The 19,480-nt window shown below is 39.1% G+C and overlaps 1 protein-coding gene across 1 annotated transcript; it reads left to right on the top strand.

The window, feature by feature from the left end:
- Positions 1–6,396: 6,396 nt before the first annotated feature.
- Positions 6,397–6,744, top strand: LOC111884510 (uncharacterized). The gene has a single exon (XM_023880823.1). The coding sequence runs from the start codon at positions 6,397–6,399 to the stop codon at positions 6,742–6,744; it is 348 nt and encodes a 115-aa protein (XP_023736591.1).
- Positions 6,745–19,480: the final 12,736 nt, after the last annotated feature.

Below are 19,480 nucleotides of genomic sequence, written 5' to 3'. Positions count from 1 at the left end.
TATGACATTTTTAACAAAACCATTGGACTTAATGCTTCTTAAAAAATCATGAACTATATAGAGATATGAGTGACTGTTTTTAAATCGAATCATGAGACCAAGAGGTAGTTGATAACTTTTGTTGGTGTTAATTTATTCCTTTTTACATAATCGGTTTGACAAATTAGTTACATTAGAAGAACCATTAAACCAATATAAGTCAATTGAATCCCGTTTTTTTCATAATTGTTAAATCGTTTAATTGTTTTTCGTGTTTGTTCGATTATTTTAGTTTTCATTTTTACCTTGTTAAATTTAGTTTAATTTTATTTTAATAGTTATCTTAGTTTAATAAAATCAATCAGTTTTGCAATCAATTTCCTAATTCTCTCTTCCTTGGATTAGGATTGTCCCTTTGGGTTCAATATTTGGTCTTATGACTATATTACTTGCACGACCTCGTATACTTGCGAGTACGCGTTTTCATCGACAAGTTTTTGGCGCCGTTGTCGGGGACTATTTTTATTTTTATGTTAGAAAATTAGGTAGTTGTTAGACTCTTAAACATCTTGAAGATATTTTACTCAAGCCGATTCAAGATTCAGACCACCTGAATTTATGCTTGATTGGGAGATTGAAAGAACTTTGAGAGGGTAGAGGAGACTTCAGATTCAAGAAGATATGGGAGATAACGTAAACAAAAAAAATAATGGAAACTGAGGTTTCGAAGGAACAAACCCGCCAATTGTCAGTTGGTGGTTTGGATGCTTAAACACGTATGCTAGTAAATACATCAGTTGGAGGAGTTTTGCTCAAAAAGAGCTATGAGGAGAGTGTGGATATATTGGATAGAATAACAACCAATAATTTCTAGTGGCCCGCATATAGGGAACATGCAAGTGGTTCAAAAGGAAGTACATCAACTGAAGTTTGTCTTGCAGCTCAAAACGATGCATTAGCAGCTGAGTTGGCTTTGATCAAAAGTATGATGAAGAATAATGTCAAGCAGTGGGATGAAAGAAATGAAGGTTGACTTTTGTGATGTTTGTCAAGCGGGGAATGATTATAGTGAGTGCCCATAGAATCCTAAATCTGTATTTTTCATGGGAAGTCAAAATTTCCCACGACAAAACAACCCATACTCTGAAACATACAATCCAAGATGGAGAAATCGTCCTAATTTCTCATAGGGCTGAGAGAAACAACAACAAATGAAACCTCAGCAACAGCAACTTCAACAAAGGCCTCAAAACCCACTAGGGAATTATTTAATGCCAAATCAACAAGTAAGACCACAAGGAGGTACATTCCACCAGGCATCTGGAAGTAGTTCAAAACCTGCAGTGCCTTCATCAAATTAAGAGATGTCACCTTTCGAGAAAGCCATGATGGAGTTTATGATCAAACAAGAAGAAAAGACTGAGGCACGTGAGAAGATTCAAGCAATTGCTATGAGAAATTTGTAAAATCAATTAGGGCAATTAGCACGAGCACTAAACTCTCGAGAACCTGGAACATTTCCAGGTAACACCCAAAATCCAGGTAATGGCAATGATAAGAAGCAATGCAATGCCGTCACGCTTAGATCGAGATAGGAGTTAACTCCAAAGAATCATGACTTACCGGCCACCAATGATGAGCAGCACCCGACAAATGTTGATACAAATAAGAAGAAGATGAATGAATTGAAGGATGATGAAAAGTGTATGTCGAGATTGAGGACATAACCGACGAGGAGTACGGGCAGAAGAAACTGAACAAGGAAGGTCCAACAAGTTCAAGTCCAAGCGCTGGAAATCAAAAGAATGCCCAAGAAAAAGACGCTCGATCGAGTACGACAATTGCACCAACAACTTTGCCTTTCCCACCTAGGCAAAGTACGTCCAAAGTTAATGATGGGCAATTTAAGAAGTTTCTAGAGATCCTTTCTCAGCTTCATATCAACATCCCTTTTGTTGAAGCCTTAAAACAAATGCCCACATATGCAAAGTTTATGAAGGATGTTCTTACAAAGAAAAGAGTTTTTGGAGAATTGAGACGGTTGCAATGACAAAAAGTTACACATCAATAATCCAAAACAAATTGCCTATGAAAAAGGATGATTCGGGCAGTTTCGTTCTAACTTGGAGAATTGGAAAGTTAGACAAGATAGGCTTATGTAATTTGGGAGCAAGAATAAATTTGATGCCTTTGTCTATCTTCCGAAGATTAGGAATTAGAGAAGCTAGGCCAACCACTATCTCACTCCAGCTAGTAGATCGATCAGTGGTATATTCAGAAGGTAAAATTGAGGATATTTTTATCAAAATTGACAATTTCTTTGTTGCTGCTGATTTTATCATTTTGGATTATGAAGCCGATGACGATTGTGGAATAATTTTGGGAAGGACATTTTTAGCTACCGTTAGAGATTTGATTGATGTGAAAAGGGAGAAGTCACATTGAGAGTGAATGATGAGCAAAGGACATTCAATATGTTTAAGGCTATGAAACAACCTTTTAATATGGAAGAGTGCTCATTTGTACGAGTCATAGATAACTTGGTACATGCACAAGTGGCTCAATTAAGTAAAGTGACTCATGATATTGAGGAAATTGAAGAATGGAAAATAAAAGAAGATTTGAGATGGGTCAAGGAGGAGTTGGACCTAAAGGATAGAGTAACTGCACCAACATTACCCTCTATTGAAAAAGGAGTGGTTTTGGAGCTGAAGCAGCTTCCAGCACACTTTAAATATGCATATTTAAGAGATGATGATACATTGCCTGTAATTATCTCATCTCAATTGTCTAGTGTGCAGGAAGAAGAATTGGTTGATGTTCTCAAGGAAAATGAGAAAGTAATTGCATGGACGTTAGCAGTTATAAAAGGAATCAGTACGACAATGTGTATGTATAAGATAAACTTGAAGGAGGGGGAAAAAAAATCTGTTGAGCACCAAAGGAGACTGAATCCATTGATGGAGGATGCTGTGAAAAAGGAAATTATCAAATGGTTAGATGCTAGGATTATCTACCCGATTGCCGATAGTGAGTGGATTAGTCCAGTGCATTGTCTTCCAAAGAAGGATGGAGCAACAGTCGTCCAAAATGAGAATGCGGAAATGATCACAAAGAGAACAGTAACAGGCTAGAGGATCTGTATAGATTATAGAAAATTGAATCTGCCACTAGGAAGGATCATTTCCCATTACTGTTCATTCATCAGATGTTGGATCGTCTTGCTGGTAAGTTATTTTACTACTTTTTGGATGGATACTCTGGATATAATCAGATTTGTATTGCAACAGAAGATCAACACAAAACTACTTTCACATGTCCATTTCGTACATTTGCTTTTAGACGCATGCATTTTGGTTAATGTAATGCCCCAACTACATTCCAAAGGTGCATGATGTCTATTTTTTCAGACATGGTTGAAAATTTTATCGAAGTCTTTGTGGATGATTTTTTTAGTATGCTCAACATAATCTTGTTCTAAATTGGGAAAAATGTCATTTTATGGTAAAAGAGGGTATTGTGTTGGGACACAAGGTTTCTAAAAAAGGAATCGAGGTTGACCGGGCAAAGATTAAGATTATTGAAAGACTTGAAGCACCTGTCAATGTCAAGGGCATTCGCAGCTTTCTAGGGCATGCTAGATTCTATAGGCGTTTCATAAAAGATTTCTCAAAAATAGCAAAGCCACTTACCCAACTTTTGGAGCAGGATCGAGAGTTTATCTTTGATGGTTCATGCAAAAGAGCGTTTGAGGAGTTGAAAAGAAGAATTACTAGTGCACCTATCATTGTTGCGCCTGATTGGGCTGAGCCATTTGAGATCATGTGTGATGCAAGTAATACAACCATTGGTGCAGTACTTGTGCAGCGAAGAGGAAAGTTTTTGCACACGATTTACTATGCTAGCACCACCCTGAATGGCACCCGATTAAACTACACAACCACTGAAAAAGATTTTTTACCTATAGTATTGTCACTTGAAACATTCAGATCATATCTTATTGGTGTAAAAGTGATCGTTTACACGGATCATGCAGCAATCAGATACTTGATTGCAAAAAAGGATGTGTGACAACCAACAAACTTCTAGTCAAGTCAATGCCAATTCAAGGTCAACAAGTCAACTCACCTAGTGTAATGTGTTAGGGATTTCTTTATGTTTACTAAAGTACAACTATAAATCTTAATGCAAAGTAACACTTGAAAGTCCCAAACGTTCAAAATTTAACACCCTAATTCGATTTAGGGCAGTAATAACTCTATAAAGTACTATTAAGTACCCTTCGAGGGTGTATAGCACTCAAAATGGGATGTAACTAAGTCTAAAGTCCTTACTCCATGAAGAAAAGCATTAATAACGACTCCCAGCAAAGTCTCCCTCAATCTCTCCCACTATCTCTCTCTCTCCCTAATCTCTCCAAGTATATGAAACCTCTCCCAAATCTCCCCAAGAATGTGAAATATCTCCCAAATCTCTCCATGTATGTGAAATCTCTCCCAAATCTCTCCAAGTATGTGAAATCCCTCCCAAATCTCTCTATGTATCCTCCTCAGTCAAAAACAACCAAAAACCGGAAGAGGAACACCCAAAAGGACCCTTCTGGTCCGGAACCCTCTTGGTCCTGAACCTCTCGTCCAGACTCCCCTTGGTCCTAAACCTCTTGTCCGGAATGCCTCTTAGGAGCCAAGAGGAAGCATATTTTTGGAACACTCCTCCATGCTTCGGATCTTACCTGCTCCAGAAGGGTGAATCCTTGCTTCGGACCACGCACATAGGAAGCATCAGGAATCGGGACAATTTTGCATCTCAGCACCCTCTCAACTCCGGAAGTGCTAGTCACGCTTCGCTTTGGTTCGGGAACATCTGGTCGGTCCGGACCACAGAACCGCCTCCTGATAGAAAATTTTGTATGTCATAAACTCACCCAAGTCAAAGTTATATATATATATATATATATATATATATATATATATATATATATATATATATATATATATATATATATATATATATATATATATATATATATATATGTATGTATCACAACTTGGTATCCTCCGATAAGTTGAGTCGCACATAGTCTTTTATAAAGAAAAAGGGGTCATTTTGATAAATATTTCAAAGCGGATTGATTCCAATGAACGAAACGAATTATCCAGTTACAACTACAGCTATTACGATTATTTAGTAAATAATGATTTTCACGATTTGCTCAAGAATCAGTTAGTATTCTAGTCAGACAAAATCTTCACAGTACTTATATTAACGCAATATTTTACACTTTAAGTCCTGTAAGAGTTATAATTAGAGTCTCCTGGAGCGAGAGCGTGAATTTTTGTATAGATCTATATGGGGTTGACACCCCGCACCTTCGTTGTTTGCTACAACTAGACCGGCCAGTCTAGGGTGACAAATGTCTTGAACAAAACTGACACCAGAAGAACGTCATAACAGACACTCTGTCATATTAGTGTGGTTATAACGACTCACTAGAATACATCAGAAACATATTTATACAGATTTCATCTTTGGTTAAAAATCAACTATTTTTGACTATCTCAATGAGACTTTTCCACACAAGTGTTATGTTTTTGCCAAAACTACTATTTTACACATCAAAAAATATAGGATTTTCTGGGGAAACGATTTGTATGATTTCGAAAACGATAATTTAAGACACACATGCAACTATACTCGATTTAAAACATGAGCTACAACTATTTGATAAGAAAACATTGGATTTTCTGGATTTCTAAATTATCATCAAAGCTTTTATACGTAAATGCTTATGAACTCACCAACATATTTGATGTTGATGCTTTTCAAACGACTTTTATTCTCAGGAAACCAATAAGCAGGTTATGGATCGCAGACTCGAGATTATTTTGATGTATTTTTGGGATTTGCTTACTGATGTCTCTTTTGTGTAATATTTGAGAACATAAACACGATGTAAAACAATGTAAGCTGGATATATTAATGTATGATGTTTGGAGTTGCTATGTTTCATTTATATGGAATTTTTATGATACTAAACAATGACGTCACCCGCCTCTAGACGTTTCCGTTGTTCGTTGTTCTGGTCTGGGGTTGTGATAGATTGGTATCAGAGCATTGTTTATAGTAAACTAGTATATCCAGCCATACAGTATATACATCTATAGATACAATGGGACTAAAACACTCTGACAAAAAGAACACATACTTGCTAAGAATGTATCATAAAAAGAAGTAAAACAAAATAACTCAAAGGTTGAACACTACAGTCAAACCTGGACAGCTATGTAATCATATTTGGGATAAATATAGCCTGATCAACTATATTAATTTGATATATGACCAACATGTTTCCGGGAGTGGTAGTGGTGTTGCAACAAGTCTAGAGTTTCGAAACTTGCTTACTCTTGCACAGACGACATGGCAGGCTTTCACCACCCTGGAGACCCCTACTTTCCCAACCGAGGAAATGGACGTTGGATTGATGAAGACCCAAAAGAAGACCAAGAAGAAGACCCCGAGGAACCTGTGGAGGATCCAGAAGAACTAGCAGAGTCTGAAGCAGAGGATGTTGAAGAAGAAGTCGAGGGAGATGGCGAGGAAGAGTTTGAGGAGGATGAAGAATCGAATGAAGAGTCCGAGGTTATCAATCCTCCATACATGGCAAGAGTACCACCGTATATGATGGGCTACAATGGCCCTATACCTCCTTGGGCTGATGATATCAAGAGATGGGGCCTACGCCAGGGTCTGCAACCACCATTTTGAATGAACCGAGGTTACTACGATCTTCGACATGGAGGACCAACAGATCGCACACTCCCTGTTGTCCTCAGACGTATTAGGGACATCGGTGCCCAGGCTCAAATGACCACCGACCGAGTAATACAGATACGGGCGGTTATGCAGATCATAGATACTCACACGTAGGACCTAGAACGAGACCTCTATCCAGTAAAGCGACTCGGTTAGGATCTTGCCACTGCGCGAGTAGAGGTCATAGAGTGCCAGGAGCACCACGCCGCTTTGGAGGAGCGTGTACGAGTCACCGAGCGAAGGTTAGCTAAGCTCTAGGGCGCGTCTACCTCATCATCAGCACCATCGGAACCGACTCGTCACAACTAGTGTCTGATCACTAGCTATCACATTGACTTTCATCCGTGCACTACTCTATGTATTTTCGTGTTAGCTTTTATTTCAATGCATATATTGTATGCCTTAGGGAAAAAATTTCATGTACTTGAGAAATTATTATCAATGAAATGCTGATATATATTTCCTTATGATATGATTTCCCATTTATACTCTACTATTTAATGTTGAATTTATACACACACTTGTTCATATGTACCCAAGGCACCGATACTATTCTATAATCAAGAAATCATGAGGTGAAATGCATTGGATACCCATTGTCCTTCTGATCCATGACAGAAATATGCCGAAGAGACCAAACAGTAGCAACACCACCACAGCACCACCCCCGACGCCCCTGCTGGAAATAAACTTTGCAGCCTTTCAAGTGGTAGTTTCAACAGCAGTGTTAGCCCACATCTAAAGCGGAAATAATGGTGGAAATGGTCAAGGGACAGGGAGCTCCCACCAAGGGATGAATCAAGGACCTGTAAGGGCCTGCACTTACAAATATTTTTCCAATGCAAGACCCCGTACTTTCAACGGGACTAGAGAAGTCATAGCTTTAAAACTATGGATCGAGAAGACCGAATCATTGTTCGAAATATGTGATTGTATGGAAGAAAGTAAGTTCAAATTCGTTGCCTGCACCTTCATTGATCAAGCACTGTCATAGTGGAATGGTTACATTGAAGCCATGACACTCCCCGTTGCTAACGCCATGCCCTGGGAGGAACTCAAAGAAATGATGATTGCGGAATACTGCCCCCGAGGGGAGGTGCGAAAGCTTGAGCAAGAATTGTGGAACCTTACGGTGTAGAACTCGGATATTGACGCATACATTTCAAGGTTCAACAAGCTATCCCTCCTGTGTCCAGACATGATTACATCAGAAGGAAAGAAGGTTAAGCTATTTATCTGGGGGTTGACGCCTCCCATTCAGGGCAACATAATTGCCTCAAAACTCGAGACCTATAACAGTGCAAAGCGCCTGGCCAAAAAGCTTTACGATCACAGTGACAAGAAAAACACGAAAACAATCGGGGGAGAAAGCAAGAAAAAAGGAGGAAACAAGAAGAATTGGAGTAACAAGTGAAAGGGACGGTAGGATGTAGGGGCATCCAAGAAACCACAGACCGTAGCAGTCCATTCTTCTACTGCTCTAGCCACACCAGCTCCATCCGCCCCAACCTCAACTACAACTACGCCAACCAAGTCATACGCGGGATCCAAACCCAAATGTGACAGGTGCAATTATCATCACTATGGGGCATGCAAGGGTTTCCAATGCACCAACCGCAATCGAAAGTGGCTGTCACACCCCAAAACCGACGGCGGAAACGTTCCAGGGCGAAGGACGTCATGTGAAGTATCACAACCAGCGTACATAGTAAGCATAGTAAACACAACCATTACATTACATAGGAATATTTACATTTTTTTGAAAGCGAAGTAATACATGTTTTATATGTACATCAGTATATCAAAAGTAAAGATGAGACTTCTATACGCTCCATCTTCTCTAAAAGAAAGCGGGTTACCTGTCTAATGTGAACCTGAGAATACAAGCAGTTTTAGAAATATTAGCATAAAGCTGGTGAGTTCATAAGCAGTTTGTTTCTGTGACAGAAAATGTTCCTTTAAGTTTACAAAAAGCTGTATCCCAAGAAAATCCCATATTTTCTTATAAAAGAAGTTTGGTTATCCATTTGTTAAACAACCTGTTTATGAAAAGTTAAATTATCCCAGGAAAAACCCTTATTGTCCTTAAAAGTAGGTGGTTGGTTATCGATCCGGAATGAAAAGTACAAGTATCTACCATACTTGCAGTGTTAAGTTAAGTTTCCCTGAAAGTTTGGTTATCCTTGGAAAGTGCATTAGTTTTAACACATATATAAAACTAACAATTAGGTTATGAACTAATACCTAAGGGTATTACTAATACCCTCTAGTAATCAAAATAGTTATTACTTTGAGGTTAGTTCACTAGGTTCATTATTACTTAAGAGTAAATCTCCATTATCTAAGTTGCGAGTTCCATAACCATACGATAAAGTAGATATGGCGCGTAACGGGGCCAATATCATTTATGACTTTTGTCGCACGTAGACCTGTCGGTCCCACTGTAGCTAGCAGCAAGGTACGGGATAGTTAGCCCCGTATAGATCTATACACTCAATTCACGCTCTCCTTCTAAGAGATTCTGGTTACAGGGGTGGTCCTCCACTCGCATATCTCTATGGAGTGTTTCAGAGGACGTGTCTCCAATCTTAAGAATAATGAATTTACAAGTAATAATACGGAATATCCAGTTTTATGAATGGCATGAAATCCTTCGTGAAATATAAAATATAACATTTTATAATAAGTTTCACAATTAGTTTGAAAACTAGCTCTGCAAGTTAAACGGTTGGTTAATACGGATTTCAGTGTAAAAAGCATACTAAACATGTAACATTTCATACGAAATAATAAGTTTTGGCTACAAGTTTCCTTGTACTTTTTCTTGTATTCTCCCCCTGAAAACATGAAAAACACGGAAAATGGTGTAGGGGTATGAACTCACCAGACGAGAAATGTGCCAGGTAGGATGTTAAGTATCAGTTTAAGGCTTAAACATGCGCGAGGTTCCTATGTAACATAAGGAGATACATAATTGTATCTAATTAGAATTTGAACTACTAATTAAGTAAGAAAATACACTCCGAGGCGCGAAAACACTTTATCTCAAGTGTTAGGAATGATCCGGATTGCATCTAAGGGTGTGTAGGGCCTAAATAAGGAGTTTACTCTTCAAGAGTAAACCCTTAGGGGTGTTTATGGCCAAGAGACCATATCCCCATGAATTTACCACCGTAAACTCATGGGTGGTGTGTTCTTGGATGTTTAAAGGTCTTACAATGCACAAGGGAAGATTCTATGGTTGAATCAAGGCTTAGGAAGTGATCGGGACTTAAATTGGCCTTGGAAAAGGGGTTTACGGTTCTTGAAGGACTCTTGGGGAGTATACGGTTGTAAACACATGATTTTACAGCCGTAAACTCATGTTTGTCCATGATTCATGTGTTTTGGTGGTTGTAGGTTAAGCATACAAAGTTCTAGACCCAAATCTAAGTCACACAAGCTGTTAAGGGCACTTAAACACCCTTTGGAGGAGTTTACGGTTTTGGGAGACCTTCCCAAACCATAAACACAAGTGTGGCTCATTTGTGTATGGCTTGGTGCATCACATGAAGGAATATAAGGTTCTAGGCACTCATGGAAGCTTTTGGAGGTGTTTAAGGGGCAATTTAACACCTTAAAAGGTGTTTATGGTCTATAAAGATGTGTTTACTGTCCAAGAATGATCTTGGGCCGTAAACTCATGTTTACCACCCAAATGACATAATTTTGATGTTCTAAGCTCTTACATGCTGGTCCTTAAGTCTTTGCTAAACACTAGAAGGGATTTGGAAGGGTTTTGGGGCTTCAAAAGCCCTTTATGGGAGTTTATGGTTTTGGGAGGTGTTCCCAAACCGAAAACATAAGTTGTTTAGTGTTTTGAATGAATTAAACATAGATTTGCATGTTTAACAAGTTAAACAACAAGTTAGGATAGATCACTTACGATTTTGCAGCTTGAAAGGGGCGTTTTTGGATCAAAACTCGAGTTTTAGAAAGTGAGTATAGAGAGAAAGTTATGAGGAGGTGGGAAAAGATCAAATGTAGTCACTCATCCTTTATATAAGGCTTGAGTTTGTGGCCAAGTGGGAATCCACTCAATACCGACGTTAAACAGGGGTTTACAATTTTACCCAATTAAATTGTCGTAACCCGACTTAGTTGTAACTAAAACTTTTCCAAATGAATATTGAGGGTGTTTTAACGTGTTTCTAATGTGTTCCGACAGTTATGAAGTCAAAATAAAAGTCCCAATTTAGTTAACTTAATCCAAAAGTTAACGGAAAATTTTAATAAAAATAAATTTTATTAACGGAAATGGGATACAGCGACGAAATAAATTTAGAGTTGTCACATTATCCCCCCGTTAGAGGGAATTTCGTCCCGAAATTCAAAATTAAGTTACAAATCATGGATTTGGAAAGAGATGCGGATATTTCTGTTACATTGAGTCGTCGCGCTCCCAAGTGAACTCGGGTCCCCGCTTCGCATTCCAGCGAACCTTCACTATCGGGATGCGACTATGTTTCGTACGTTTGATCTCTCGATCCATGATTTCGATTGGTTCTTCTACGAAGTTCAGACTTTCGTTGATCTCGATATCATCAAGAGGGATTACTAGGGTTTCATCAGATAGACACTTTTTAAGGTTTGAGACGTGGAATACAGGGCGGATGTTGCTATGCTCTTGAGGTAATTGGAGTTTATAAGCTACAGGACCGATCCTAGCGAGGATCTCGAAAGGTCCTATGTACTTTGGGTTAAGTTTTCCGTGCTTTCCAAAACGTATCATGCCTTTCCAAGGCGAGACTTTCAACAGGACACGATCTCCAACCTGGAATTCAAAGGGTTTCCGTCGTTTATCGGCATAACTCTTTTGTTTGTCTCGTGAAGCTTTCAGTCGTTCTCGGATTTGAATGATCTTCTCGGTGGTTTCGCGGATGATTTCAGGACCAGTGAGAGCACTGTCAGGGACTCAACTCTTGGCTAGCTGCGTGTCCCCTACCTCGGACCAGCACAGAGGGGATCTGCACTTGCGACCGTAGAGGGCTTCAAACGGAGCAGCCTTGATACTGGTATGGTAGCTGTTGTTATATGACAACTCGATCAAGGGTAAATGGGTGTCCCATGACTTTTCAAAATCAATGACACATGCTCTCAACATGTCTTCTAAGGTTTGGATAGTTCTCTCACTTTGTCCGTTTGTCTGAGGATGATAAGCTATACGCATATCCTGAAGGGATTAGTTTTGTGGTTTGGTCTAGGTTTTGCAATTTAATGATAGGGACGTGTTGGTAATTAGCCTTAACTATAGTTTACGGTTGTAAAAGAGTTTACGGTCGTAAACACCTTACGGCCGTAAACTCTTCACGGTTTTGAGGTCTATATATAGTGGGTTTGTCAGATGATTTTGGTTGATGCCTTTTGTGTTCACGGTTTCCACCGAGTTGTACTAGACGTTTATAGCTATAAAACGTGTGCAAACTTGGTTTGTTTTTTCTCTGCGTTTTCTATTTGCTTTGTGTGATTGTGTTTGCTTTTGATCTCTGGTAAGATCCGTTTTTCGACCTTACAATTGGTATCAGAGCTTGGTTGTATCAGTCAATTTTGTCAGATATGGGGAATTATTTGATCTTATTTTCGAAATATTCTTGCGTTTTTGGATAGATCTCTGAAAATTAAGGGGGGTTGTTCTTCATGTTTTTCATAAAAAAAGGTTTTTGATTGAGTTTTGGAGCAAAAAAGGGCAAAAATCACTGTTTTTTGTCGTAACCTGCGAGGGGGTGGCGGCCAGCAGCTAGGGTTTCTGAGGAGTTCACGGCTTGGAGTTTGCGGCCTCGTCTCGGAGTATACGGCTCAGCAGTTTGCGGCTCGGTCTCGCACGTTTCCGGCTTCTGAGTTCTCGGCCTCGCACCTCAGCCTTGCAAGCGCAGCCTCGCAAGAACCACCCTCGCTTCGCATTTAAAAAAATAGGACGGGACTTTGGAGGGACTGGGGATCGAACCCGCGACCTCAAGCTCACATTCCTTCAGCGCCTTTCCAAATCCTCTAGGCCACAAGTTGATACACTCCTTCCCCATTTAATTCATAACCCGTCTTTTTCGCTTCAAGTTTCGCATTTTTTACACTTTCATCCCAAAATTCAATTCCTTTTAATTCTATATTCTTTTTTCATCCAAAATAAAAAAATAATAAAAAACGATAATAATAAAAATAATAATAATAAATAAATAAATAGTAAATTAAATTAAAATTAATAAATAAAATTATATTTTAATTTTTTTTACTTTTATTTTTTTAACTTTTGACTTTAAATTTTGACTTTGATTTCCAAGTTTCACCTTTGACTTTAAACTTTGACTTTCTCGTTTGACTTTTAGATTTTCAAATTTAGCTTTTCGGTTTGACTTTTTCAAGTTTGACTTTTGAGTTTAACTTTTTTAAATTTGACTTTTAAGGTTGACTTTTGAGGTTTATAATCAAAGGGTTTGACTTTTAAGTTTTATTTTAGCTTCTAGTTGTGTTTTTAATTGATTTTAAGGTCTATGAGGGAGTTGAAAACATGAAAGAGAGTCGTCAGGATATGTTAAGACAAAATTTCAACATTTTTTACTATATCCCTAAGAAACCCTCGAAACTCAGTTGCAACGATTTACCACACTCACTACTGAGATGAATATAGCTGGGATCTTCTTGTCCAAATATGAGATAAACAAAAAGCTATTGAATTCACTACCAAAATCGTCGGATATGAAAGTGGCTATCATCAAGAAGACAAAAGATCTTAATCATCTTAGTCTTGCTGATGTAATTGTAGAACTTGATGTTTTGAAGTGTAGAAAAACAATGAGTTCTGAAAACATTTCGGTCACTGAAGTTACATGTACTCCAGCTTGTGAAGCTACGGTTAAATTTCATCGGGAACAAATTGATTTATTTAAAAGAGAAGTTGAGGACCTGAGATATGAAGGATATCAACTCAGAAAAGGACAGAAACCCCTAAAGGCTGAATTAGAAGCAAAAACCAAGGACTTAAGGAAACTTCAGGAAGAGTATAGCAACAAGTGTGAAAATTATGACTATATTAAGAGACAACTTGGTGTTGTGACTGAAGAACTTGACACTTTGAAAATTAAGTGTGGAAAAACAGACGTTAGTTTCAAAAATTATATTGCGTCAAGTCAGACAGTCAAGTCCTTATATGAAACTCAATTAAAATTAAAAGAAAATCAAAACAAGGGTCTAGGATATGATAGTGTTCCTCCACCTTTCAATCATAACTACACATCCATTCCTATGACACAGGAAGAAATTGACAGGTAGGCACATCTTAAATATGGAAAACCAGCCGAATTTGTGTCAGGAGGAGTTATTAATGTTGAAAATACGAATGTTTCTACTTCATGTACATGTAAAGTAGCAGAAGATGAGAACAAGGAGAGTACTACTGAACAAACCAATGTCTCTTTGAACTCTGAGTCTGTTTCTTCGAACTCAGCTGCTTCTGATAAGCCCGCCGTTGAGAAATACATGCCTCCAATTCCAGCGCAACAGAGTGCCTATTGCAAGTGTGCATGTGGGAACAACAAGAAACGAGGCAAGGATACGCCACCAGGGGCAGGAATAAATAACTTCACAGTGAAGAAAAAGACATGTTTTCACTGTGGAACACCTGGACACATTGCCCGAAACTGACCTAATCGCGCATATGTTCCCTACTATGCACAAGGTTGGCAGAACGCGCCAAGAGGGAGACACTCTAAAAGATACCCCTCGAGATCATGATCAGACATTGTTGACTGGAACGCACATAAGGCCAAGAATCCAAATGCCAAGGGCAAGAAGGGAGTGTCGGCCAAGAAGCCCAATCCAAGAGATGCTCCAGTGAAACAAAGACCGGCTAAGTCAAAGTCCTCTCGAAGATCGGCTTCAAGTTCCAAAGCAGGTGTCGAGGCACCCATCAGATCGAACAAGAAATGGGTTAAACCCGAATATAGATGGGTACCAAAGGTGAAAACTCCCAAATCAATTGACGATTCTAATATTTGTACATCTTCTGTTTAGGATAAGCAGGATATGTCATGGGAGAGAGTATCGTGCGTTGATGACAAAGGTCGACCTAGTTTCAAAATGGAATGGGTTCCAAAGACCAACTGATCCCGCTCTGTGTCGGAGCAGCTATGGAGGCATATCATCAGAATTCGATTTGTTGGTAGTGGTTGTTCTAGGCACAAGATAGGGGAAATCTCTCAACTGTACAACACTCAGAACATTATTTGAGAGTATGTGTCCGTTGCGGGAAGGGAAGAAAGGAAGGGATTACTCATGGGGTTAGTGTTTAACGATGTGAAGAATTTTTGGATCTTTTCTGAGATTACGCGTGCTGTTCTCAGACCTTCTGGATGCAAATTCAATCGGTGACTTACGGTTTGAATTTTCTTATCTATACTCCTGAGTTTTTCTTAAGCTGATTCGCTTTAAAGACTAATTTTTTGTTTTAGGATAGTTTAAATTTGCGCATTTACTTTCGTTTCTCTCCTATGCACATTAGGGGGCGAAATAAAAAAAACAAAAATTATAAAATTTTAATTTTAAAAATCCAAAAACATTAGAAAATCAAAAAATCAAAAATATGGTGTTAATGGAATGTGCTTGCAGGAGATGTTTTGGGAAATGAAATTAGCAAGTGATAACGGGCAATCTGAATTGGCATAACGTACCTAAGTTGAATCGTCTATGCTCTGTGTTTGATGCGTTGGTAGGCACGAAAGATTTTAAATGGACTTGACTATGGAGAGTTGAACCTAATGAATTTAAGGACTTGACAAACTTTGACCGAGTTAGATATGTTTAACCTGATGTCACGAAGCTCGGATAGGTTGAGCAAGAAGATATACATGGGAATCTACCGATCACATTAAATAACCCATATCTAGAACTGTGGTTTCACTTTTCCTCGATGTGCGGATTTTGTCCTTAATTCCGGTTGGATGGGGCGACTGGTAAATTCCAATAAATTAGGTCTGTAGAATATCATTTTCTTTCTTTCCGTCTGTTAGCCATATGTTGTCTCCTTTGTGTGACTTCCAATCCGACCTGGTACACAATATATGCAACTCTATTTCTCTGCAGGCTATATATATGAGATTCCTCTCATCTGTTATCCATATGTTGTCTTCTTTGCATGACCTCTAATCCGACCTGGTACACAGCATATGCAACCTTCTACTTCTCAACTCCTCTGAAACTATATGTAATAGAATTCAGAATCTATCCTCTTTCTGAATGGTTGTCTGCTCACCCGGTGTAAGGAGTACTCTGGAAGTTCTTGATGGCTGGGGCATATCAGGAAGCGGGAAACACGTTCTAGTACACTTAAAATTGAACACATATAGATTGTCTGTAGATCTCGCTGCTCGATTTAGGTGGACAACAATATCCCTAGTCGTAGTCAGTTAAAAGGTCATAAGAAAATCGTATTTAAGAATTAGAGCCAATCATGATAATAAAGAATTATAATCATCTATATAAGTATGTGTCATGTCATTGGTAAATTGTCCTATTGTCACAAATTTTTCGTGTTTAAGTGGACCACAATACTGGTGATCGATCAGACGAAGATGTGAAGATAAGGGTACCAACAAGTGGAATAAGGTTGTCCAACAACTTTGATCCCAAATCACTCTTAAAGTTAGCTATTATTTTTGTTTTTGTTAAATTTGTTCATAGTTTCTTCTATTAAATATTAGGGGAGAACTAAAAATTAAAAAAAAAAAAAAAAAACAAACAAACAAACAATAATCAAAAAATTAAAAATCCAAAAATAGTGTTATTTTTGTTTTATTTCTTTTTCAGAAAATATGAAAAATCCAAAAATATTGTGTGCTAAATTTTTCTTTTAGTTTTGTTTTGTCATGAAAAGTGATTTCAGGTGTAGATAAGACTCATTGAGTTTGTGTTGAAGATTTCTGAGCCAAAGCCTCGTCCGTGAGCATCGAAGAATTCACATTCGAAGGAGCAAGAAATAAAGATTATTCTTTCGACATTCAATCCTTCAACCCCAGAAGCAAGGTGAAGCTGAAATTGAAGATTATGTGACGGATTGCATTGAAGCCTCCTCAATCAATCTGCTGCTATCTATGTAACTGCTGAAGTGATCCAGAAGATGTTCTCTCGGAAGATTCTCAAGCTGAAAGCACCAATTTTCAAGAATCAGTACGTCAAGCCTCCTCACCCAATGCGCGTTCAATGTCAAATTCTGAAGAAAAGCCCAACAGTTCAAGATGAAGTCATTTATTGAAGATTCATCAAGTTCATCTTGAAGCTGTGAAGTCATCGAAGATTAAAGCTGAAGCCAAAGCTCCCATTGAAGATTAACAAGAAAAGCCAGCTACTTTTTAGGGGGAGCTTGTTGGATCAATTAAGAAAAGAAAGTTATAAACCAAGGGGGAGATTGTTGGGTCAAAAATATGGTTTATACTTTACTTTTCTAGAAAAATGTATTTTTTTGTCTTGTACCATAAACCCATTTACGGCCCATGTCCACCAAGCCCATGTTTCCCTTGTATAAATATAGGTGCTAAGGTGTGAGTAGAGATTGATGAATGAGAGAAGAGAGTTTACAGCCAGAGAGCTTTTTGTGTGTGTGAATCTTTTGTATCTGGAACTTTAATTCTAATCAATTCATACAGAGATTCATATTATTCTTCTTCTACTTCTCTTCTATTTAATCTGACATCATCCGTTTGATTAGGATTCCGCACCATCAAACGGATCTGATTGATACACAAGCAGATTAGGGACATACATATCTAGCTTAGTTCCAAGAGCTTTCTGAAGGGACTGCCAAAACCTTGAGGTAAACTTGCTATCTCGATCGGAGATAATGGATACAGGTACACCGTGTAGTCGGACTATATCTTGGATGTAGATTCGCGTGAGTTTGTCCATCTTGAACGATTCTTTAATCGGAAGGAAGTGTGCGGATTTTGTCAATCGGTCGACAACTACCTAAATGGTATCGTACACACTCGAAGATTTGGGTAACTTGGTGATGAAGTCCATAGTGATCATATCTCATTTCCACTCAGGTATCTCGGGCTGCTGGAGCAGACCCGAGGGTTTCTTGTATTCAACCATCACATTGGCGCAAGTTAGACACTTGCCCACGAAGGTAGCGATTTCAGCCTTCATATTTTGCCACCAGTATAGCTTCTTGAGATCCAGGTACATCTTGTCCGAACTTGGGTGCACAGAATATATGGTCTTGTGAGGTTCGTTCATTACAACTTCCCTGAAACATCCGAACTGTGGGTCCAGATTCGGTCCATGAAACAATAGACTCTATCACCTCTGATCTCAAGTTTCTTATCCATTCCACTCAAGGCTTCATTTGATGCGTTCTCTGGTTTTAAGGCTTCTAACTGGGCTTCTCGGATTTGTGCGGATAAGTGGGAATGGATGGTCATTGTCAATGTCTTTGCCTTGTTGCTTGAGCTCTCTTTTCAGCTAAGGGCATCTGCTACCACATTGGCCTTGCTGGGATGGTAGCGGATTTCGCACTCATAATCACTGAGCAACTCTACCCATCATCGTTGTCTCATGTTTAAGTCCTTCTGATCGAAGATATGTTGCAGGCTTTTATGGTCAGTGAAGATCGTGCACTTGGTTCCGTAGAGATAACGTCTCCAAATCTTCAGTGCGAAGACCACTGCTCCTAACTCCAGGTCATGAGTTGTATAGTTAACTTTGTGTGCCTTCAGCTGTCTTGAGGCATAAGCGATAACCTTTCCTGTCTGCATAAGCACACAACCTAAGCCCTGATTGGACGCATCGCAATAGACAACAAAATCCTATGTCCCTTCGGGTAGGGACAGGATAGGTGCGCTGCACAAGGCTCGCTTCAACGTTTGGAATGTAGTGTCTTGCTTTTCACTCCAACAAAAGGGCACGCCTTTCTGTGTCAGAGTGGTTAGGGGTTTGGCGATTCTAGAAAAATTCTGAATGAATCTGCGATAGTAGCCGGCGAGACCCAAGAATTGACGGATTTTTATGGGTGGCTTCGGTGCCGACCAATTCTCTATCACCTTGATTTTAGACGGGTCCACGTGTATACCCTCCTCGCTTACCACGTGACCAAGGAAAGCTAGCTTCCGAATCCAAAATTCACACTTGGAGAATTTCGCGTACAGCTTTTCCGATCTAAGAGTTTCCAACACTATCCTAAAGTGTTGTTTGTGATCTTCTTCGCTTCTGGAATAGACAAGTATGTCGTCAATGAACACTATGACGAACTTGTCTAGAAAGGGACGACACACCCGGTTCATTGGGTCCATGAACACTGCTAGTGTGTTGGTTAGACCGAAGGGCATCACTACGAACTCGTAGTGACCATATCGAGTCCTGAATGTTGTCTTGGAAACATCATTCTCATGAACTCGTAGCTGATGGTACCCTGATCTAAGGTCTATCTTTGAGAAGTAACTAGCTCCCTGAAGTTGATCGAAGAGGTCATCTATTCGAGGAAGAGCGTAACGGTTTTTGACGGTCAATTTGTTCAACTCGCGGAAGTCTATGCACATCCGAAAGGATCCATCTTTCTTCTTCACAAATAAAACCGAGGCTCCCCAGGGTGAGGAACTCAGTCTGATGAACCCTTTACTACGTAGCTCATTAAGCTGACTGGACAACTCCTGCATTTTTCTGGAGC

This window comes from Lactuca sativa, chromosome 9 (genome assembly GCF_002870075.4).
Source record: "Lactuca sativa cultivar Salinas chromosome 9, Lsat_Salinas_v11, whole genome shotgun sequence".
NCBI lineage: Eukaryota > Viridiplantae > Streptophyta > Magnoliopsida > Asterales > Asteraceae > Lactuca > Lactuca sativa.
This window is presented reverse-complemented; position numbering and strand designations above follow the sequence as displayed.

Coding starts and splice junctions, on each gene's coding strand:
- LOC111884510 (XM_023880823.1), top strand. CDS start 6,397: ATGGCAGGCTTTCACCACCCTGGAGACCCCTACTTTCCCAACCGAGGA.